The 22826-nt window shown below is 54.4% G+C and overlaps 2 protein-coding genes across 8 annotated transcripts in view; one reads left to right on the top strand and one right to left on the bottom strand.

Annotated features, from left to right (window-relative positions):
- TBCD (tubulin folding cofactor D) overlaps nucleotides 1–22826 on the top strand; it is a 97422-nt gene that overhangs the window by 29643 nt on the left and 44953 nt on the right. For all 5 annotated transcript variants that reach the window (XR_006739905.1, XM_045572244.1, XM_045572245.1 and 2 more), the window contains exon 13: nucleotides 464–558. Coding sequence is in view for 4 of the 5 variants with exons in the window: in XM_045572244.1 (XP_045428200.1) it covers nucleotides 464–558 (95 nt within the window). In the remaining variant the exon portion in view is untranslated. The remainder of the gene's footprint in view (nucleotides 1–463; nucleotides 559–22826) is intronic.
- Nucleotides 1030–10317, bottom strand: ZNF750 (zinc finger protein 750). Of its 3 annotated transcripts, XM_045572260.1 has the most exons (4): nucleotides 9719–10317; nucleotides 8301–8468; nucleotides 3133–4754; nucleotides 1030–2988 (listed from the first exon to the last, which is right to left on the bottom strand). In XM_045572260.1, the coding sequence occupies exons 3-4, from the start codon at nucleotides 4572–4574 to the stop codon at nucleotides 2283–2285; spliced, it is 2148 nt and encodes a 715-aa protein (XP_045428216.1). In that variant the 5' UTR covers nucleotides 4575–4754; nucleotides 8301–8468; nucleotides 9719–10317; the 3' UTR covers nucleotides 1030–2282. The 3 variants fall into 3 exon arrangements, with proteins under 3 accessions (XP_045428216.1, XP_036268121.1, XP_036268122.1); XM_036412228.2 differs by lacking the exon at nucleotides 8301–8468; XM_036412229.2 differs by lacking the exons at nucleotides 8301–8468; nucleotides 9719–10317 and adding an exon at nucleotides 6283–6509.

Below are 22826 nucleotides of genomic sequence, written 5' to 3' on the forward strand. Positions count from 1 at the left end.
ACATGCCCTTGACTGGAATCCAACCTGGGACCCTTCAGTCCGCAGGCCGACGCTCTACACTGAGCCACACCAGCCAGGACAGGCTACTTTGTATGGAACTCCCCCCTTCCCTCCCTCCCTTTCGTCGCTGCACTCATGGCCTCCCTCCTGAAGCCCCTACCCCACGCACTGAACATTTTCTTCTCCCAAAGGACACATCTCTGGCCAGGGGTGCGGGCCTTTCTCCAGCCCAGCAGTCTGAGTGCTCCTGAGTTAAAGCTCAAATACTGCTCTGCCTTTATTTCGTCATTTTTATGAACTCTGACTTTGTAGCTGGGCTGTTCTCTCCAGGGCAGTTGGAGTATTGTATTTCCTGTGCCAGCCGCTGAGGCTTTAAATTCACAGATGGGCTTTGGGAGGCTCTAGGCTTCGGGTTTGGGCCTGCCGGAAAGCTCTGTGGTCTCAGTGTTCTGTGTGCTCTCAGTTTCCAGGAGACGGACAACGCCTGGCATGGTGGATGTCTGGCGCTGGCAGAACTGGGCAGGAGGGGCCTGCTGCTCCCTCCCCGACTCCCGGACGGTGAGTACCTGCCATGCGTTTGCTTTGTATCGTCTGGACAATTGAAGACGTGGGCGCCTCGTCTCTCCCCATCTCCCCAGCACGGCCTGTGTGAGCTCACAACTAGGCAACTAGGCGGTGCCCTCCCTGGCGGGGGTGGTGTAGGGGAGAATGCACTAGGTCTTGCTCAGCCTTCCTCTTTCTCTTTCCTAATTGCTGCTTCTCCCTGTTGTGAAGTGTTTTTTTTCTTCTTCAATTTAGCCCTCACCTGAGGGTATGATTTTTATTGATTTTAGAGAGAGAGGAAGGGGTAGAGAGAAGCATTGATTGGTTGCCCTCTGCACACACCCCAACTGGGGATGGAACCCACACAGCCTTCTGGTGCATGGGAAGATGCTCCAACCAACTGAGCCACAGCCAGGGCGGTTCAGGCTGCCTTTTAGGATGAGGCAAGGCTTTACATAAATATTTTTATTTAAAAGTTTTCTCTTCAGCTCTGTGCTGAGAAGCCTTGTTGCGTACACAGGTGGTTGGGGATGGCTTTCTTGCTTTAGCAGTGTTTGTCCTCTGCCTTCACTGGACCTGCACTTGGTGACCACCACCTGCCTGGTCGAGAGCTCCTCCCAGTCCCTGGAGTGAATCCTACTCCGCACCATGTGCCTTTCCAGGGCCTGTGGTCGACGTCCCGGGGGGTAAACGGGAGAACCCAGGCTGTTGTGAAGAGGCGGGAGGAGGGGCTGAAGGCCCCCGGCCTGCTCTCAGCAGCCCTTTAGAAAGCCGGGCTCTGGCAGCTCGTCCTCCTGCAGTGCTCCAAGGCCAGGGCCTGTAGTAGGCTCCGAGGAGCCCAGGTGGTGCCCACTGGTCTGCACGCACATTCGCACGCTCACGTGTACACACACTCACATTCACTCTCAGTCTGTTTTAATTGTTGCCTCAGCTCTGGTCTCTTCTTTCACTGAGTTTATTATGGCAGAATACTCTAAAATATAACAGAGTCCATATTTCTTTTTATTTTGTGCACCCTTAAAGTTTATCAAGAGTTTATTGGAAAATTGGCAATATATACATCATTTTAGGAAGTGGAAAGTGAGGCTGCATGAATCAGAAAGTTCACTGTAACATTACATGGGATGGACTATATTGGTAATAACTCCACCAGTAAAACATGTTCCCTCCTGGAAATAAATTATTTGTATAAATAGCCTCCTGATGTTTGTGTATTATTTAGTCACAACAAATCAAAATGTCCTCAGAGACAGCACTGCAGTGCTGATGCTGAAAAGGCTTCTGGCATTTCCAGTTATTGTCGCTGACTTCATGACACAGTAGGTTTAATGAGACAGCTAAGACCATTTGTTCTGGTGTAAGAATTGTATTTATAAGAAAAGTACTTTTACAAGACTTCCTATGACATGGCTTATACTTGAAAGTTACCTTGTAGTCCAACCTGTTTCATTCATTCTATTATAAAAATAAAAGCCAGTGTCTAACTCGCCAATCTTAGAGTAGGAGTCATTCTGATGTTTTTACAGTCCCAAATGGAAGCACCTTATAATATTCATGCTTAATATTTACAAAAAGTGAGCTGAATCGTAGCCTTTTCGTGTTTTTTCTTTTTTCTTTCTCTTTATGTGTATTTTGTTTTTTGAGAAGAAAAAACTGCCTGTAAAAATGGACAGATAAAAAACGCAGGGGCTGTTGCAGATGAGCTGCTCTGCGCCCTGCTTTGTGCCAGGGAGCCAGCACTAGGACACCCGAGTCCTTTTCCGGAGGGTGAACACTCGGGCCGTGTCACTCAACTTCGTCTTCTTAGCTCCCTGCTGGGACTTCCCTGAATCCCGTGGGCTCGTCCTCTTCTGCCCTTTGGGTCTGAGGTCACTCTGAGGCTCCTGGCTCGCCGTGGCACTGAGAGCCGGCGTGTCTTGTTGGCAGGTGGACTCCTGGGCCATAGGCTCCCCATCGCCTACCCGGACGGTGCCCGGGCTGTAGGCCGCCAGTTGGCAGAGGGCCACGGCTGCCGTCTGCTTCTGCTCGTCGCTGCTGTCCACTGCCCGTGTGTCCTGGGCCTTCCCAGTGGGGCTGGTCATTGGGACCTCATCGGAGCCAAGGCTGTTGTGGTTCGTCTCTGTATGTCCCGGCTCATCTCCGGAACCTGCCGGCCTGGTCTTCTGAGCCGTGGCGGGTTCTGCCTCTGGCGGGGGGCTGTGGGGGGAAGGCCTCTGGGCCAGGGCGTTGCAGGGGTCCTTCACCGAGAGGTTGAGAGGCACGTCCTGCAGCTCCGGGAAGTCTGTGTACCGGGGGTCGGGAGCTGCTGCCGGCCTGGCCTCCGGTTTCTTGGAGAGGTTCAGTGGGGCTATCCCGGAGCCGTCCTCGGGGCCGGGCGGCATGGCCTCCATGCCGCGAGAGGTGCTGCCTGTCTGGGCCGGAGTGTCGGTGTCCATGGTGCCGAGGCTGGAGGAGGCAAAGAGAAGGGAAGCTTATTAGGGACATTAGTAGAAAAGCTGCTGTGTGAAGCTTTTTGGGAGAGTCCTAGCTTGCTAACCGAGCACAGCCAGAGACACGCCTGTGGAGGTTCTGAAAAGAAGATGCTCTTACCTTTGTGGAGGGTCATCTCTGTTTTCTGGAGCCTGGAAATGTGGGCGCTCGGTGCTCTTCTTGATGGGCTTGAAGGCTGTGAGGCTCCGCTCTGGTTGCTGGAGTCTTGCCAGGGCGTCTGCTGTGGGCTTGTCCGAGAGGTCGCCCAGCCCCGTGCAGGGCTGGCTTGTCTGGGTGAAGTTGGTGGGACTTGGCCTTCCTGGGGAGCCCGTGGCCGCGCTGCCTGCCCGTGGGCTCATCTTGGTCCCTTCTGTGTCCCTCTGCCTGTCTTTGGAAGGGTCTTCGGCCTCAGCAGTCGGACTCTCTTTCTCAAACTCGGTGTGTTTCTTGTGGGAGTGGGAAGGGTTTGACTTGGATGGACTGGAGGCTGGGTAGACCAGGGCAGCTTCTTCCAGGAGGTGGGCGCTCTGATCCTGTGAAATACCAGGGACAGGCGGCAGTCTGAGGCCATAGGAGGAAAACGCAGACTCTGGTCTGTAGAATCCATAAGGAATTGGCAAATTGGGGTGGTACTGCTGGAAAAACCGGTAATGATCGTATGCCAAGGGAGACGGGTGCAAGTGCTTGGGCATTGGCCCCGGGTGAGACAGGAAGTGCCTTTGGTCTTGGGCCCCGTAGACTGACAGCAGGGGGGCGTCACACTCGGGCGAGTTCCCGGCCGGGCGGTAGGGTGAGTAGATGGTGGCCAGTCCATGCTCCGTGTAAAAGTGGGGTGAGTACTCGGGAATTGTGGGGTGCATGTAAGGGGAAAGGGCCCCAAACCCCTTGGTGGGTGGGATTTTATGTGAGAACTCGGGTGGGAGGAAGGGCAAGCCAGCTTTCCAGGGGTAGGCAGGGGCGTGGAATGCAGACTTGGTGTGGAAAGGGGTGGCCTTGGTGGTGGTGCCGGGCAGTGCCAGGGCCTCGGGAGCCTCGGCGTGTTCTGGCCCTTTGAGTCTGTGCTCTCCGACGGGAACGAAGGCCGATGGCCGCACGGCCCCTTCCAGAGCCGGCGGGGAGCCCGCCGCGGCCTCTGGGGCCGGAGCCCGGTGCTCGGCCTCCCTGTGGAGGGCAGGCTTCTGCCCAGCGCCCTTGTGGGGCCCACGCAGCTGCAGCTCCAGGTTCTCCTTGGCGTCGTCCTTGGCCAGGCCGAGTGGGAGCTTGGTGTCCACGTGGGGGAGGCTGTGCGTGGCCGACTTGGTGGAGGCGGGCTTCACGGTGGGGTCCAGCTGGTGCGTCTGCTTAGGGTCGAGAGGGTTAGACTTGGGGCACTTGGGGACACGGTCTTGCTCTGATACCAAAGTGATGGAGTTTTTACAGAGACCGTACTTCATGTGGTTGAAGAGATGGGACTTTTCGTTGCAAGTGAAGGGGCACTGGAAGCACTTGTACTTGAAGGGCTTCCCCGGAGGCCTCGGGATGTAGTGCGGCTTTTTTGGTTTCCGCTCTTTGAGAAGACTCATCTTCCTCTTCCGGGTCAGGCTCCGGCTTCCGGGGGTCGGCTCACAGCTGGCTCCTGCTTGATTCGCACCTGGGGATTTTACCGACGTGCGCTTGCTTTCCTTCCCGCCGCTTTTATTTGAAGCCAGCTCCACGCGCTGCGGGTCTGCCGAGAAAAGCCGTGCTCATGGGGGGCCTGGGAGCTGCAAAGGAGGAGCAGAGCCTTAGTGACAGGACACTGGCCTGAGGGCCAGTGGGCAAGCCCTGTCCTCACAGTGATCACAGGGGGGTTGACGCCACGGCACCTGGAGATGCAGGCGACATCCGACGGAGCCGCCCCCTGGGTGCGGGCAGGGTGAGCGGCCTCCACTCAGAACACGCTTTCTGTGTTCTCACGTCTGACCTGAATTTCCTCGGGGCCAAGAGGAATGTGGTGTGTGGAGTGTTTGGTGTCAGTTCTGAGAATGCCTGTCATTCTTTGAGTTTTGGGAACCTTGTTTCTGGACCTGAGGCCTCAGATGCCAGAAAGATTGTGGACTGAGGGGCTGGGTGACTGCTGGGATCCTGCCCCAGCCACGCCCACAGAGTTTCAGGCCTGAGTCACATCACAGGTGGTCTGACTGCTGAACGTGACTGCCGGAGGCCTGGGGCTGTGCGTGCGCTCCCTTACAACCGGGAGCTTGTAATTATGACGTTCAGGAAGCTGCTCGCCGGGGCTGCCTGTGTCAGCAGGCTGTTAGGCATACGTTTAAATGGGATCCCCCCCTAAGCCTCCTGATGTCACAGCCACGCCGTCTCAGTCCAGACAGAGTGGGCCCCACACACTCCTGTGGTGTGAGGTGCTGTCAAGGGAGCCTGTGAGTGAGCCAATATCTGGCTCTGGTCTCTGCCCGTTCCACTGCCTGCCTGGTGAGTGGTGTGGGGTAGGTCCCTCTGGGTGGCCGAGAGTGTGGCCAGGGTGCCTGCCTCTCTTTCCTGGCCTTACCTCCTCCAGTTGCAGAACCAGAGCTTTGCAGCCCTCTGGCCACGGGGAAGGCAGTGAGTGGTGCCTGTTTTAGAGATGGTTGGGTCATGGTAAGAAGCCACCCAGCTTTCAACCTTTAGGAACTGGGCCTCGGACCACACCCACTCAGGTCTGGCGAGTGGCTGGCAGGGCTGTCCCTCGAAGGGCCTCGGGTCCACCTGGGCTGCTGGGTGTCTGGCCTTCAGGTTACTTTCCCTTAGGGGGGCCCCCTCTGCCCCCCCCCCCCCCCCCTCCAGGCTTCACTGCAGGTCTCAGCCAGTTTCCGCACACCGGAACCATGGGCTCTCAGCCTGCCTCCTGCCAAACGGAGAGATCTGGGAGGACCAGCCCCAGTGACTGTGTCCCAGAGAAACGTGTGGGTGGGGAAAGCGCCCTGAGGTGCGAGCACTTCCATTTGCATAAAAATAGGGGAAGGAAAAGGTCTTTAGCCTCTATATATTGCCAAGCACTTAAAAAACAAGGCTCAGAGGAAATGATTTATCAGAACCCTTCAGCTGCAGTTCTGATCTAAGACCTGAACGAGAGTGGCCGGATTCATACAGTCACCTCCTCCACACGGTGGGGAGACACTCACAGGAAAGCAGCCCTTCTGTGGGAACCTACGAGACTTGCTTTCACAGCACAAGGCAGTCTGCTTGGGTCCCACCCTTGGGCGATGAGGTAATGGGCCCTTGTGGGAGGGTGGAGCTTCACTTTTCACCGGATACCTTAAATTCTAAGAGCACTGATTTTATTCTCAGCTAACTGGCTTCTCTGCTCATGTATCCATATTTCTTAAAAACACAAAGAACCACTCTCCTACCTGCACACTGTCTCTGGAGCTATTTTATCACCCAGGTCTTTCAAACGCCTGTGTGTTTGCAGGGGCGGTTGGAGTGGGAAGAGGCTTTGCCGCTGCCTCAGCCTTCCTAGTTCCTGAAGACAGGGCCTGAGGGGCACGTACTGGCTGTGCAGGGAGATTTCTGGCTGCCCTGCAACGGGGTCCTCCCTCCTGAGACCTTCATCCCCCCTTCTCCAACCCATGCAGCCAGGAGTTGCCCGGCTGTGTCAATGCCGGGCCAATGACACTTGTAACCATAGCTCCGCTTATTATAGCAAAAACGTGAAATCTTTACGAGATCAGTGCATCCCTTGGGGGGCAGATACTCTCTGGGTGATAAAAGCACAATTTCCTTGCCGCCCGTCATCAAGCGACTCCAGCCAGTGCCGGGCCAGCCAGATAAGTCAGTCAGCGGGGCCTGTGGTGGCACGCCTCATTATGCTCTCTGGTTCTGGAGGCGTGAGAATCTCTGCGAGTCAGCTTCCCAGGCTGCATAGGATGTGTTATGGCAGAGACCTGAGCACCGGTGATTTCATCACCAGCGGCAGCACCGTCCCAATGATGACAGTTGCAAAACGTTTATCAGGTGTGAGCCCCGAGTCCCGGCGATACCGAGAGTGGACTCGGATCCACCCCTCCAGCATTAAAATACTGAGCGCACCTGAACGGCAAGTTCCCTCCAGAGTTAAGAAAATGCTGTCCAGTTTGGAGCAGTCTTACCTAACATTGCTAACACTGTCAGGCAGAAATAGAAATAGACTCAGGTTGGTTACCTTTTCTCAAAGATTTATAGGAGTCGAGTTATATGTAAGTTATAGTATTACCCAAAAGAATACTTTTGGAAATGATTGTTTTATGTCAATATGTACTTTTTTCACTCAAATGCTGACTAGACTTCTTGTCTGGTTGGCTGGCACACAGGCATCAGGGTGACCCACCACATGTGGGACGTGAGGGTCCTCGGGGCTTCGTTGTGCGAGGACGGCCCCACTGGGGTCACAGGTGCAGCAGTGGCATTAGCTCTGGGTAAACTGACTCAGGGTTGCACAATCGCTCATTAAAACCAGCACCATGGCTTCAGGTGCCCCTGGAGACAGGCGTAGTCCGCTCGGCTATAAAAGCGCAGTCATGCCGGAGGAACAGGTAAAAGGGAGGTGGTTGTGGGCTTTCGAGGGGGCAGCCTATAGAATGAGGCATGTCTGAGCTCTCTGCCCAGGGCCGGTTTACAGGATGACAGACTGGAACTAAAACTGCTGGTGTCAGGTGTTCCCAGGAAGGGCATTGTTGCCACAACAGTCCAGTCCAAGCGTTAACTGTTTGTAGTAAGTGGGTTTGCTTTCTGAGGAAGCTTTCTCTGGGGATGTGAGAGGCGCTTCACTATCCTTTCTCTGGGACGCCTGCTTCTGAGTGAGCACTTCCCTGGAGAGCGGTGTGGAGAGCTAATGGAGCTGGACCCTGGGAGCATCTTTCACAGTCAGAGTTCTGCCTGTTGAAAGGTTTCTGTGACTGTTTTCACCCTCCTGCCCTCCCACTCGGCTGTCTCTGCCGGCTCGAGGGAGCTGGCAGGTAGCACCTGCTCTGAGCGGCCTCCTCTGCCTGGGTGGCTCTGCTCGGCCACCTCCATCCCGTCCTTTCAGACTAAGCAGCTGTACCCCAGCGTCCACGCTGGAGGCGGAGGACAGTGGGAGGCAGTGATTTGAAGGCAGGCACAGGGGCTGGAGCCTCACAGAGGTTTTTCTACTGCACTTAGAAGTGTCCTTTTTGTGACTTTTCAAGCATCTTAAACATCTGCTTTTGCTAAGCTGATTGGCTTTTTTGCCTGTGGGAAGAGCTGGGAGAGGCGTCTAGCTGCCTCTTTCTCTCCCCCGCCGTGCTCTCCCCAGGGCTCCAGGCAGAACTGCTTACATGTGGTTTCAGTTGGCCACAGGGCTGTTTGCCTGTCTCGATGCAGGGACTGCCTCTCACTGTCTCCGACGGCTTCCCAAGCGTGGACAGGCACTGTGGCGGCCGAGACAGCCGTCAGGAGAGAGTGAGTGGCTGGCAAGTTTAAAAGGTTTCTAAGGAATTTGAACTCTGAAAAATAGATGAGAGGAGGAGATTTAAAAAAAAACAAAAAACAAAAACTTGGATAGGACAAAATAGAGGTGACTATAGCTTGTCTTTACGGGACATTGCTATGCAGGCTGGGAGCCGTGCCCGTCATGCCGGGAGCCGTGCACTGAGACCCTGCCTCGGTGTGTCCGGAGTCTGGCAGCGGCCTCGTCAGGTGGAACGTTCTGAAGGGCATGCTATAATTACGATATTGTGAGGTGGCGTTATTGCATAACTCAGGGACACGCCATTGTCGCCTACCCACTGGGGTGTTGCAAGAACAAGATTTGTGAGTTTTACTCCAATGGAGCTTTTCCAGTGATTAACCGCCACTCCCTTCCCAGACTTGTGGTCCTTAAAATGCCGGCAACCTCAGGACCACTGTGCCTAGGGAGGACGGGCTGCCCACGCGGGTTTAGGAGACTAGGTCAGGGAACAGCGGGGCTTCAGCCGAGGCCCCGAAGCCCCGAGGCCCCGCGTCCGAAAGCTCTGCACGCAGAGGGCACAGCTTTAACGCCCTGCCGGGGGCTCTCCCTAGAGCCCAGGGGCCCGCGGTGCCTGCCCGCTTGCTCTCACAGAAACAAACCAAACCAGTTCAAAGCCGGGGAAGACTCTGGCCATGCAAATAAAAATTAGGGTAGCAAATGCAGACAGAGTCTGCTGTAAATGAGGTCTCATCTCAAACTTGGCCAGTAATTTGGTTAGTAATTGTTCTAATGTACAGATTTATGAAACATTTTATAAAGAGAAATAACACATACTTCTTTCTGTACATAGAGGGATCCTCTTTGGCTAAGTTTTTTTTTTTTTTTAAACAAGTTACAACAGCACTTATTTAAACTTTAAAATTTCAAAAGGTTTTAAAATGAAAGAAACTATAAAATCAGCAACTGTATAATCACACTCATGTATATATATATGATCTTTTATGTTGAAACTTACAGTTTATTTTTAAGGCAGGAAACACATAAGCAATAATATAAATTCGAGCTTTGTTTTAAACTGAATGGGCTTTATGGCAGAAACGAGGAACTGAGTTCCCAGGCCAGGAATGCAGTGTCGCTTGGTTACAAGTTCCTGCTCAGGTCTGCTGTGAGTGGTGCACCTGCTGTTCTAAGGAATCTCGGAGAACAGCAGGGCAGCCAGGGACTCGCCGAGCCGGTCGTTTAAGATCCACCCGAGAGCAGTTTTGAAAGAAAAGGTGAATTTGAGAAGAAATGGCAGGTACTCACCGGAGGCAGGCAGTGCAGGGAGCGGGAGGCGGCGGGAGGCGGCCAGTGCCCAGGAGCAGGACTGTCTCAGCCGGCTGCTCTCAGAGACTGAGCGGCCGCCCCAGTGGGAGGGGTTTAAGTGGAGGAGTTGCGCCCTCAGGGCCTGGAGATGCACCTGATATTCCTCCTGCCCGCAGCTACGATTCATGTGTTTGCTCCCACGTGTTTGCACCCACCGAGCCCTCAGAGCAGCGTCACCCCTGGGCCACGCCGAGCACCACTCTGTGCCTCCCAGGAGCTGCCTGCTTCCCTCGGGAGCGCCATCGTAGCGCCACAGAGCTGGCCCGGCGTCAGGACCACGGGGTCAGAGGTGTTCCTGGTGAGAATAGAGAGGAATAGGGCACAGGTCGGCCTTCAGTAATTATGTGATGTAACGCAGAAGCACGTGAGACCTTCCTTCAGCCGCTCCAGCGCTTGTAGGGAGCAGCCTGCAAACACCGGCATTTAGTCTGAGCCACAGCTCCCCCGACGGAGGCGGGCTCTCTGGTGTCCTCTCCCTGGGTCTGAAGGAGACAGCCGTTGCCTTCCGCCCTTTACCCTGTGCCTGGCAGTCTTTGTCCTCCCTGGTCCTCCTCGAGAGAGCCGAGAGGGAGGGAGACAGGCTCAGCATTTGCCTTCCCGCGGGGACCTGCTGGCGCTTGCCCGGGACCAGTCCCTGGCCTAGCTCACTGGGGGCGGGACTGCAGCTGCCGTGGGAATCCCACACCCTCTTACCCTTTCGTTCTTAAAAAAAATAATAACTGAGACCATTTTTGAGCCTGTTTACCCCCCTCCCCACTCACACTGCTCGCTCTTCAGTCCGTGGCTGTGTGCCCACTATGTGTGGCTGGAAGTGATGTCCGTTTGGGGACGGGAGAGGAGGCTGTGAGCCGGTCAGACCCGGCCACGTGTGGTGTTCCTGGCGCTGGGTCGGGCTTCCTAGGCCACATACTGTGTGTGTGTGTGTGTGTGTGTGTGTGTGTGTGTTTTGTTTTTTTTTCTTTAAAAATTTAAGGCTTCAGATTTTACGTAAAGCTTTACCATTGGGTTTAAAATGTTTTTATTACCTTTTTCCATGCCAGACGTCGTGTACTGTAATGTTTTGTCACAGAAAGCAGTGGACCCCGGCTGCTCACCTGGCTGCTGCGGGGGAAGAAGCCACCGAAGCTTGGTGCCTTCCCCGCGGTTGCATCATGTCTGGGTGATGTGGGTCCAGAGTCTGGCCGGCCTCCGCCCTGCCAGCCCTGTGCTCCGTGGGTGTTGAGGGTGGGGGTGGTGTTAGTTTGCAGGTGCACTGGATGGGGGACCCAGGATGGCTTCACTCACCTGCCTGATGTCCTGGAGAGGGCAGCTGGGTCCTCCCTCCCCAGGCCATCTCCTGCAGAGGCCTCTCCAGGAGGAGGAAGTCTGACTTGGCTCAGGACTCTGGAAGAGCCACGTACAAGCTTCCAATCCTTAGAAAGGCCAGGCCACACTTCACTGGCCTGGGTTCGAGGAGAGGGTGCCCGCCCACCTCTCAGGGGAGGCTGTCCCCTCCCAGTCTCTCTCCCCAGGGCACCACCTGGACCTTCTCTTGGCTGAGTCTTCGGTGTTTACCTCCTGGCATCCAAATAACATTTCTCCATGGCTCTGTCCATTTCCTCCACCCCTGCCTGTCCAGTTGTGGGTGTTGTCTGTTGCCTTCCCTTTATGGAAAATGAGTTTCACTCCCTCTTTTCTGCCTTCTCACCTACCTCTTTCCCGCTTCCTGGATCCCACATGGTCTCTGGTGGACTGACCCTTTATTTTGGTCATCCTGTGTGTGGGCTCCTGAGAAAAAGAGTGCCAGAGAGGCGAGGTTTGGAGAAGGATGTATTGGAAGTGTCTTTGTTCTGCCTGCTACCTGATTGGTAGTTCGTCTGGCTGGATAGAGAATCCCAGGCACAGAGTCATTCACCTGCAGGTTTGAAAATGTTCTGGGGCATCTAGCCAGCAGCCCTGCTGTTGAAAGTTTGATGCTATTCTGATTCTTTTCCCCCAACATTTTAATACGAAACATTTCAAACAGACAAGTGGTCAGGATTTGACAGTGAGTGGTCAGCTCCCTGACATTGGACTCGACAGTGAGTGCTGTGCTCGGTCTGCTTCCGCGCCCAGCGCTGAAGTGCGAGCCCGCCCTTAGCTACTTGTCCGTCTGTTTCAAAGTCAGTTGCAGACGAGCTTCCCTGCACATGGGTCTGACACTGCAGGCGAGGTCTGTGTTTGTGCCCAGCTCTCCTTTCTCAGGAGTCCAGCCCCCGAGCTTGGAGAAGCATAGTCCTGTCGGGACGCGGGCTGCATGATTCCCTCCCCAGACCAGGCGGCCCCTGGTGGGTTTTCTCCGCCAGGAGCAGCTCTCCTGCCCTGGAATTCACACCAGTTCGTGGGGGTTCTTGAGTCTTGGATGTGCTTGTTCCCCTGTGTGGATCCTTTTTGTTATCCTCCTAATTCCCAGGTCCCTCCCCTTTCTTTCCCGGCCCTCCTGTTAATTGTTTCATTTCTGCCGATATGATTTTTGGCTTTCAGGAGTTGTTTTTTGCTGAGTGTTTTTTTTTTTTTTTTTTTAAAGCATGTTATTTTTAGTTGCTTCTCTTATTTCTCTGAAGATTGTAATGATTTTGGGAGGGGCAGGTAGTGGTGCTCGCCCTGTGTCTCCATTTCTTCCACAAAGTCTTCTCTTCCATGGTGCCCCTGCTCACATGTGCAGCGAGTAACTGTGGTCTCTGGCTGGGGTGGGGGCCGGGTTCAGGGGTGCTTCTTCCGTGGCATATCTGGAGTGCCTTATTTCAGACGCCCCGCTTCCCCCGAGTTCTCTGGAGCCCCAGACCTTGAGCCTTCCGGGGCAGGAGGTCCGTTCCCTCACTTGCCCGCAGTCCCTCGGGCTTGTCCGTGCTCGGCATCCTGTCGCCTTGCTGTCCTCCCTGCCCTGTAGCTTACGTCTGAAGAAAGAGAGTCCTCTCCTGCTGTGGGCAGGACTCAGCCCTCTCTCATGTGTGTCCATCCACTGTCACCCCGAAGTCTGTGACTGAGTGTATGACCGAGAAGACCAAGTCTCGGGTAGGTGGTGAGGCTCCCCCAGGAGCCTGCGGAGCGAGGGGCAGGGAAATGTTCCTCTCGCCCTGGGGACACAGGCTGGTCAGGGCAGATGAGAGCTTCTTGCGGACCCTCCCCCTCCCTCCGTGCGATTGGGCTGCGGCTTCTGCTTCTCACGTGAAACTTGAAACAGCTTTGTCTTCAGTTGGGAAAGTGACTCAGGGTTGGCACCAGGGTTCCATTTCCTGCCTTCGCCTCCTGTCCCCCCCATGGGGAGGTGTCCCTGCCAGTTTCCTGTGCTCTGTCCTCTCTCCCCTGAGTGGCTATGAAAGGGTGCCCTTCACACACAATCGCTGGGCTCCGTCACCATTGGTGCAGAAGCCACTTAGTTCACTGGAACAAGGACAACTAACAAATTAGACCCCCTTCCCCCCCAAGTTACAGATAACCTCAGTGAAAACCATAACAGCAAAGGAACCGATAGAAGACAGCGAGGGATGGGGTTTGAACAGCCACATTCATTTCTCGGCCTGGAAGCTGGGGTCCCAGACCAAGGGGCCGTTCTCCTCCTGCTCAGGCTCTGGGCCCCCACGCCAGGCTGCCCTCTGCGGGGCCGCCCCCTGCGTGTCCGACACTGTCCCTGCTACACTGTCCCTGCTGCGGTGCTGCCCTTACCTGCAGACGGATGGCTTCAGGACGGAGCTATCAGGAGGAGGGGAGGCAAAGGTGTTGGCTCTTAAAAGTCATTTCTTTTTTCTTTTTTTTAAACATTTTATTGATTTTTTACAGAGAGGAAGAGAGAGGGATAGAGAGTTAGAAACATTGATGAGAGAGAATCATCGATCAGCTGCCTCCTGCACACCCCTTACTGGGGATGTGCCCGCAACCAGGTACATGCCTTTGCCCGGAATCGAACCTGGGACCTTTCAGTCCGAAGGCCAACGCTCTATCCACTGAGCCAAACCGGTCCTGGCTAAAAGTCATTTCTTATTTGGTTGTTTTGATTGAGGTTAAATTCACATCATCAAATGAACGCTAACCATTTTAGAGTGAGCAGGTCCGTAGCATTTAGTACGTTCACAGTGTAGCACAACTGTCACTTCATCCAGTTCCCAGACGTCATCACCGAAGAAGAGCCCGGTCAGCCCGACGGCCACCGCCTGCGTCTGGGCTTCTGGGCCACTTCTCCCGGACCTTTCCTGTGAGTGGGCCGCGCGCCGGGCCCTTTTGTTTGGCTTCTTTCACTGAGCACAGTATCGAACTCCGTTCCTTTTTATGGTGAATGATGTCACCCACCGTATGGGTAGGCCACTTTCCCCTGCTCACTGCTGATGGACAGCTGGGCTGTTGCCACATTTGGCCACTGAGGAGAGCTGCTGTGAATGTGCAACAGCTTTCGGTTGGAACCCTTGTTTTCATCTCTCTGGGCCTGTGTCTCAGAGTGGAATGCTGCATCTCGTGGGACCAGTGTGACGTGTGGAAGAGCCACCATACTTCCTCAGCAGCCGCACCACCTCACACTCCACACCCTGCACCCCGCACTCTACACCCCGCACCCCGCACCCTGTACCCCGCACTCTACACCCTGCACCCCGCACTCCACACCCCGCATCCCGCACTCTACACCCCGCACCCCGCACTCCACACCATGCACCCTGCACTCCACCCCACGCACCCTACACCCCACACACTACGCACCCACACCCCACACTCCACCCCACGCACTCCACACCTCACACTCCACCCCATACACCCCATACCTCATAATTCGCACACCACACTCTCCAGGGGTCTTCAGACTACGGCCCGCGGGCCACATGCGGCCCACAAAGGAGTCTGATCCGGCCCGCCATGTTTTTTGGGCAGTGAGCGCAGCTGAGGTGTTACAGTAGGAATTAGTAGTTCATATAGTCCGGCCCTCCAGCTCTCTGAGGGACCGTGATCTGGCCCCCACTTTAAAAAGTTTGAGGACCCCTGCTAAACCCTGCACCCTGCACTCCACCCCACGCACCCTACACCCCACACACTACGCACCCACACCCCACACTCCACCTCATACACCCCATACCTCATAATTCGCACCCCATGCTCTTCACCCTGCACCCCGCACTCCACATCCCACACCCCATGCACCCCCATCCCACACCCCGCACCCCACCAGCAGTGTGCAGTGCCTGGGCTCCAGTCTCCACATCCTCGGTGGCACCTGCTCTTTTCATTTTCTTGATTGCACCTAAACTAGAGGTGTCTCATTGTGGCTTTGTTTGCATTTCCCGAACGATTGATAATGTTGAGCGCGTTTCCATGGGCTTGTTGGCTGTTTGTATCTGTCTTTGGAGAAATGTCTGTTCAAGTCCTTCGTCCCATTTTAAATTGGGTTGTGTCTTTCGTTGTTGATTTGAATATCCTGGATTCCAGATCCTTAACAGATAAATGATTTGCAAATAATTTCTCCCATTGTGTGGGTTGACTTTTTATTCTCTTGATAACATATTTGTATTGTCATTTCTAGTAATTCTTCCTTTTTCATTCATTTTTTTTAAATGTGTGTACATTTTTTTTTTTTGGTAGGAGTATATGGGTATATACACATACATTAGAGAGTTTTCAAAGGGTATCAAATTCTTTTGCTTTTAAGTATTTGGTTCTCTTTAATTAAATTAAGATTCTTTATGAAAGAACTCACAGTTGAATGAAAAAACATAAAACATGTCAAAGTAATAAGTGTTTAGAATTTATACTGTGCGTGTATGTATGAAAGCCATATGAAACCTGTGTCACATGGTTTTATCTGTTATTTTAAGAGATGACATTCATAGTTTGGGTCAAAACTAAGATTGTGACAGTAAGGAACATAGTGATATAGTTGTGTGTGTGTTAGTTATACACAGTGTGCTCAGGAAGTAACGTCTGTCCACATAATTTTTTCTGTTGTTTTAGATACTTTGATAGCATTTATGCTATTTCAATAGAAAGTCTTTTTATGAACCCTTAATGAGAAATCTTGCTTTCTGGAAGAAACCTACTAAGTGTCATTCTACATTTCCCCAGCTTGGTGCTGTCTGTATTGCTAGCAGCATGCCCACTGGGGTGTGACGTGTGCAGGAGGCCGGTGTGGCTGATGGCCTTCTAGGCAGGGCCCAGGAGCGCGTACTTGAATTTCCGGTTTGCTATGCGGGTTCGTGAGCATTTCTCTAGCGCCACGGCCCAGGGCCGCCTGGTTGGCGGGTGTGCCCTGTGGATGCAGGCACGGCTGGTTTTTCATGTGTGTGGTGCGGTGGCCATGGCTTCCTTGTACTTGTTCCCATGCTTCTGTGCTCTCTGGGGAAAGGCTGCCTAGCGTGGACGTGCTTGTGTGGAGGTGACTCCCTCAGCCGCCGCCTGGCACAGAGGCATTCCTGCCTCAGTCCCACGCCCGTCCTCTGAGCGCCACTGTGGCAGAGCTGAGCGCCAGCTCCCGGCTCTGGGGAGGGAGCCTGTGGCAGGGTCCTGGGAAGGGCCCAGCGTCACACCGTGGGAAAACACGGAGGCTCGGAAGCTGCTCCCTTTGGGTGCGATGAAGAGCTCGTCCGCCCTGAAGTGGGTCCCAGAGCTCATTCAGAGCCATTCAGGGACGGGGGCGGGGGGGGGGGGGACAGAGGGGGCAAACTCTCCTAAGGGCTGTAGGTGCGAAAGGGGGAGTTAGAAGTGTGTGTGTGGGGGGCTAGCTGTTTTCTGGACGGAGGGAGGAGGAGGCCAAGCTCTGCCCCCACCCTGTGCGACCCCTGCCAGGCATGGCCAAGCCTGAGGGTGAGGTCAGTAGCTGGGGTTGACTGCAGAGAGTGTGGCCGTGACAGGCTCGGATCAGAAGATGCTGCCACGCTCACCTGCCCTGGCTGTCTGTGGCCCATCTCTCCGGGGACCAGGAGAGGCTCACAAGTGGCTGGTGAACTTGACTAAACGCAGTGGCAGGCTTGTCATTGCCAAACGCCGGTGGCCTGTCACCTGCACATTTGTGTTCCGTCCTGCTGACCCTCTGGCCTTCGGCAGTCCTCTTGGGCTTTGCACATTCTGTGGGTCAGGGTCCAGGACCCTCTGCTCAGTGAGGGGGTCTTGAATGGCCCGATCCTCCAGGCCTGCCAGCTCTGAAACTGTGTTGTGTGGCGACAGTCGTGGGGCCAGTGGAGCCTGGGCACTGTGGCTCGGAATCCAAGGCCGTGAGTCAGTGGCAGAACTGGTCCCTGACTTCCTGGTTAAGCCTTTAATTCTCCTGATCGCTTATTTTCGCTTCTTTCAAGTTGTACTTGGGCCATTCTGTCATCAGTTGTGGGCGGTTCAAATGCCAGCGGCCTGTTGCTGAGCAGAGCAGGGCGGAGTGCCCCTCTCCACACTCAGTTCCTTCCCTCCACTGGCCTCTGGCAAGGGACAGAGTGGACAGTGCTGGTCCCTGTGTGGTCTACCAGTTGGGATAGGAGAGAGAGGGAAAGCGAGCCGAGTGAGAGCACATTTTTTCCTCTCACTGAAAGTGGGTCCTTGAGGGAATCACAAGAGCATTTAACTTGCAAAGAACCTTGACTCGAAACTAACAGACATGGGCTCAGGCTGGGGGCCTTGCTGGGAAGCCAGCACCCCAGCATGACAACAGAGAGCCAGGAGGTGCCGCTGGCCTCGAAGGGACTGTCAGTGGCTGTGGGGCCTCTGTGGGCACCAGCTCTCTCCTTCGAGGTCGCCTCCTACATCCCTTTGTTTTGTTGTGAGGGCTCTTGGGTCCCGAGTCCCCGGCTCAGCTACGCAGTGGGTGTTGCCTTGAACCTCGGCGCCTGGACGAGGTGTCGGTGACATCGTGGGCTGGGTCAGCTCTCATGAGAGCTGGAATCTCCATGTGACAGCTTCCCCTGGTGGGTACCAGTGGCGTTCCTTTGAATTTAATGAGCCAGGGCCCATCGGGGAGAGTGGGGCTGTTTGGTGGCATCGCTCCAGGCGCTGTGGTGCTCTTGTCACCTGCTGCTGATGGGTGACAGCTGCTCAGGCACAGCCCTGACTCAGCAGAGTATGCTCAACTCCTGTGGGTGCTGTGTCCCGGCCGGAGGAAGCGATGGGCTGCCCTCCTTCCGGTTGGGAGCCTGGTCGCAGGCGCAGCTGCCACTTCCTCCAGACAGACTTACAAGGAGTGGAATGCCCTGACCTTGGAGAAAGTGTCTGAAGTCAGGTTTCAGGATTGAGAAAACTGAAAAGGGAGCATGTTGGTTGAAGGTTGCATTTTCCACCTGAGGGTTGTTGCTAAGCAGGCGATATGCGATCATCCCTGACGCGCCCTGGGAACCAGCACAGGGCCATCTGAATGCAGTTCTTGGGGTCCTGTTTCCTCCAGAAGGATTGCTGAGGATCTGGTAGAGTAGGTGGAGCTTCCTGATGCTGGAGGTGGGTGAGGTGGGGGACACCAGGTTATGCAGTTGCTGTCAGCTTCTGGGCCTGACCAAGGTGCTGAGTCACATGCAGTGATGGCTCATACAGGAACTGTAAGATCTGCAGGATGGAACCCAGAAACGTCTCGTCGCACATGGCTCTCGCAGCCCTCAGTCCGGGACAATCTTAATGAATCTGTCCTTGGGAGCAGTCTTAAAAGTGAAAGAGATGCCCCACGGATGTCACTCATCATCCCCGAGGGGCCTCGTCACTGCGGCCTCTTTGACCGAGTGGTAGAGGGTGAGAGCTGCCCTGCACCCTCCCAGGTTCTGTGAAGGGGTCTGACTTCCACGATGAAATACAGTTTGTGCGCAGAGTATAAAACCTGTGTGATATGTTGACCTCTGAACCAGCGACGTTGTCCTTGCTGGGCATCCATCAGATGTGGCGTCCAGCCAACACCACTTTACAGACGCACTTCCCGCACACGTTAATAATTCCGTAAACACCGACAGCAGCCTGAGCTCAGCGGAGATGCTCAGCTTAAGTCTTATCAGCTTCCTGACTATTGTCCTTGTGCGCCGACCCCCCTCCCCCACCTGACGTGGTTCAGGCTCAGTTGTGGCCCTGGCCCTGGGGAGCGGAGAGCTGGGCGGGCGGCGTGGCAGGATCGGCCCTCGACACCAGGCCGTGGTCACACAGAGGAACGGTGCTTCTTGTCCTTTGCCTCAGCCGTGCTTCGTAGTAATTTCAGAAGGTCCTGCCAGGGGGGATGGTGGCTCCTGTCCTGAAACAGTGGCTTCCTCCTCTCCTGTGATCCCCGCCCTCCTGTGAGGGCCAGTGGCTGCTCTGCCTGACCTGCTGTGCATTGTAGCCATAGCGGTGCCACTGAGCCTGCGTCGTGTGCCGCATGTGGTGGGAACTCACGTGATCTTCAGGGCACTTGTGAGAGAGCTCCCGTCCTGGCCCCTTGACCAAAGAGCCGTGGCTCTCAGCCGCAGCCCGGCCCTGAGACCTATCTGCACAGACAGGTGAGGCTGTGGTCAGGGCCTGCCCCAGGAGCACAGGGCGATGGACACGGGCCTGGCCAGGGCAGCCCAGGGTTGGCGGGCTGGGGCCCCACACCTCCCGAGGGCGGGTCATCCTCGCACCCCGCATGCAGAGGGCCTCTGGGGCAAGTTCTCAGAAGTGTCCTGTGGGAACGGGAAGCTGAATGTTTATGGAATCAGATATTCTGTCTATCATTTCCTCTTGTCCCCTAGCAGTTTCAGCACTGGCTTTTTTTCTGAGCAAGTTGGACTGCATTTTTGAGGAAGGTATGATGGCTATTTGTACTGGTGGCCGAAACAGAAGTTCTATGGTGATGGCCACACCCGCTTCCCAAAAGCTGGGGCTTTCCTAGGCTCCGTCTGGGCGGGCAGGCTCTGGGTCTGAGTGCTGAAGTGACTCAGAGGTTTCCATGGGGAAGGGGCTCCATGCATCTTGGGATATGGCATCCTGTGCGCCCTGGGAGGTGTCATCCTGTGCACCCTGAGAGATGCTGTCCTACTGCACCCTGGGAGGTATCATTCTAGTGCATCCCAGTAGATGAGGCTCAGTGCATCCTGGGAAAATTACCCAATGCAGTTCAAGACACAGGCCCAGTTTAGTGAATGCCTTATGTCACATGTGTCAAACACAAGGCCCGCGGGCCAAATCCGTCCCGCCAGGCCTTGCAATGTGGCCCGCACTGCGCTGTCATCACTGCACTCCGCTGCGTTTCCATCACAATGACAGTTTATGACTGTTCAGTAAACCATTCGGCCCGCGATTTAGGCTGGATTTTAGATTTTGGCCCCTTCTCTGATTGAGTTCGACACCCCTACCTTATGTGATAAGTTTGTTTTTAAATTAATATAGTTTATGGCTTATCAAGACATAACTTTGTGTGGCTGTGTGATGACTTTTTTAGGGACAGGTATTCGTACACCACAAAGAACGCCTGGGTTCCTCCTGGCCCACTCTGTCCCCAGGGTGTGCGTGCTGTAAGCCTGCACTTGGAGGGTTAAGTCGTTTCTTTCACCTGGAGGCTGCTGTGCCCTTAGGCAGTTGGTAGACAAATGACATGCTGTCTGGAGAGGAGGGTGTTTAAATTATATTGCTAGAGTCTGGGTTGCCAAAAGGAAGCCCTCTGGGGAATCTTATATATTTGACATGCATTGGCAGTGTGTAATTGGAACCATGAGAAAGGTTTTTTGTTCAAAGCTATTGAGGAGTTTCCTTATTTTAAACCTGTTGAATCTGGAAAGAGTTGTCTTTGAATTTTTTTTCTCTGATAATGACTTTTTGTTAAATTGTAGGGCAAAGACTTTCTACTCCATCTATTGCCTCCTCTCCTCCAAAGTGTGGCCACTGAGCGGTCTCTCCCTTGTCCTCCGGGTCCTAGATGTCTGAGCGGGAAGCCCAGGGTGTTCTTTCACCCAGAAGAGTCTGGAGAAGGGCTGATGGTCAGCTGGCAGCCACGAGCCCTGGGGTGGGGGTGGCAGAAGCAGACCCGACCCAACCTTTCACCCTCCCACCCCCAGCCCAGTCACAGGCCTTACTATCCTCTTGGGATTAATTGGAGCTGATAGGCTCATTTTAAATTTTCTTGTCTAAGAAATCTATCATCTTGCTTTCTCTCCTTCTCAGCGGTTTTACTTTCTGCAAATCAGATTTCTTTCTAGTGACACCCGAAGAAAAGGTTCCCACTGCCACCCGGTGATGGCTCTGCTTCCCTGTCAGACCCCGTCCGGCCGCAGAGCCTCTGGAGCGCTGGTAGCCACTTCTCTGCACATGAGTGCAGTCACCGATGTTGCAGGCACTGCGAGGGGCCGACAGAGGTCTGAGTAGAAGGTGACAGGATAGATGCTGAAGGCTGTGCTGAGGATGGAATGCAGGCAGCAGGGGCTCTGCCAGGTGTGGGTGGTACTGGCAGGGAGGCTCCTGAGGCCAGGCGGGTCTTTATTTCTCTGAGTCCGTTCTGCAGGAGGACACAGAGAAATCCAGCAACTTCACATTGTCAGTGGGCTGGCAGCTGCCCGAAGACAATCCAGCGGCGTGTTTGGGTGCCAGGAGAAAGTTGGGCTTCCCTGGTTACACAGAAAGCACAGCGCCCCCCTCCCCCCACTGGTTTGGCTCATGTCAGAGCTCCTAGCTCTCCCACAACTTGAAACTGAGAAGTGGGCCAGGTGAACCTATGGTTAGACTTTACTAGGCTGTCAGTTTTCCCAAAAGTAAATGCCAATCAAACCTCACGAAGGCCTGTCGGTATGAGGCTGTTGACCATTAGTGGAACACAAGTCCGCCGTCTGTGTCTTGTCCTCATTGCTGACGACCTTCCCAGCCAACAAAATGTCACTTTAGGAACAGTCTCACTTTGATTGGGATCAGACACTTGGGCTTCCAAATAGGGGTCAGACCGTGGGGGTGCGATGGCAGGGCTCCCCCAGCAGCTCAGTGACCTTGGGGGGGGGTAAGCAGGTGAGGGTGGGGCTCTGTCCACACAGAAGTGGCCTTCCAGGTGGCTCCGAGCATCCCTCAATGTGTCTGCACGAAGTGGCCGTGGAGGTTCTGACTGCTGTCATTCATAGTTGTCTGTTTTGAAATTGATTTTGTCTGGTGGACCGATAAATTGGGACTCAGCAGTCAGCAGCCAGCAGCCAGCTTTCCCTCTGGCTATGCAATTGCTGCCTGGTCTTACCCAGAGCTGTCGGCGGCTGTGTTCAGGTGACAGATTAGGGAATCTGGTATGGCAGCGACACCACGTTTATGTTATGCTTTTCTCATAAAGGTGCCACAGCCTGTTAGTTTTGACACTCATCGGCCATGGACGGGCCATCCTGTATTAGCACAGAAAGTATGAGCAACACTCGGAGCCATTCCAGGTAAAACAATGGAAGGCCACGTTTAAGCATTTCAGATGTGGCACAGCTTAGACAGTCGTTGGAAAGTCACTAACAGATGTAACTACTTCATCTGCAGCGGCGGGGCCTCTTGCCCTGTTTGGCAGGAGCCGTGATTGTGAGCTTCGTGTTGAGAAGGTGGACATGGCCAGTGGCCGGGAGCGAGGGGTGTTCTTTCATGCGGAGAGCTTTTAAAATGCAATTTAAAGTAAATTTTGTGAACATTTACAATCTTATGAGAAAAAATTGTCACATGTACATAAAGTAAACTATACAGAATCAAATCCACTTTTTCTTGCTATTTAATTAGAAGCAAATATCCTTGGATACAGAAAGGCAGAAGGGTTACTTGTGGATAATATTCACAGTCCTGCCTTGTCTCCTCTGATTTTTTTTTTTTTTAACCTAAGACTGTTTTTAGATCCATTTCCCTGGAAGATAATTTCTGTGGTGATAGATGCACGTGCGAATAGTTGATGCTTTAGTTTTCTTAACGTCTCACGGGGGTGCCGTTCTCAGGCCGCTGGGCGGCACAGCGGGAGCCTTGTGCGACGAGGGGCTCGCAGTGCCGGCCAAGGTGCTTGGAGGGACAAGGACGTGCACACCGGCACCCTGGGGGCCGGCGGTGACGTGCTGCCTGACCGTCCCAGGGCCTCCCCGCTGGCTGCTGAGCTGCGCCTTCGTTTCCTTTGTTGAGGGCTTGGTCTCGCTCGCCTCTTGTGCTGGGACCA

This window comes from Pipistrellus kuhlii, unplaced genomic scaffold (assembly GCF_014108245.1).
Source record: "Pipistrellus kuhlii isolate mPipKuh1 unplaced genomic scaffold, mPipKuh1.p scaffold_m20_p_44, whole genome shotgun sequence".
NCBI lineage: Eukaryota > Metazoa > Chordata > Mammalia > Chiroptera > Vespertilionidae > Pipistrellus > Pipistrellus kuhlii.

What these genes read in the sequence shown, in the direction of transcription:
- ZNF750 (XM_036412228.2), bottom strand. Translation starts at nt 4,574, where the DNA reads ATGAGTCTTCTCAAAGAGCGGAAACCAAAAAAGCCGCACTACATCCCG. An exon ending in AGAGATGACCCTCCACAAAG is followed by an intron (nt 2,989 to 3,132) that starts GTAAGAGCATCT and finishes TGCCTCCTCCAG; the next exon opens with CCTCGGCACCATGGACACCG.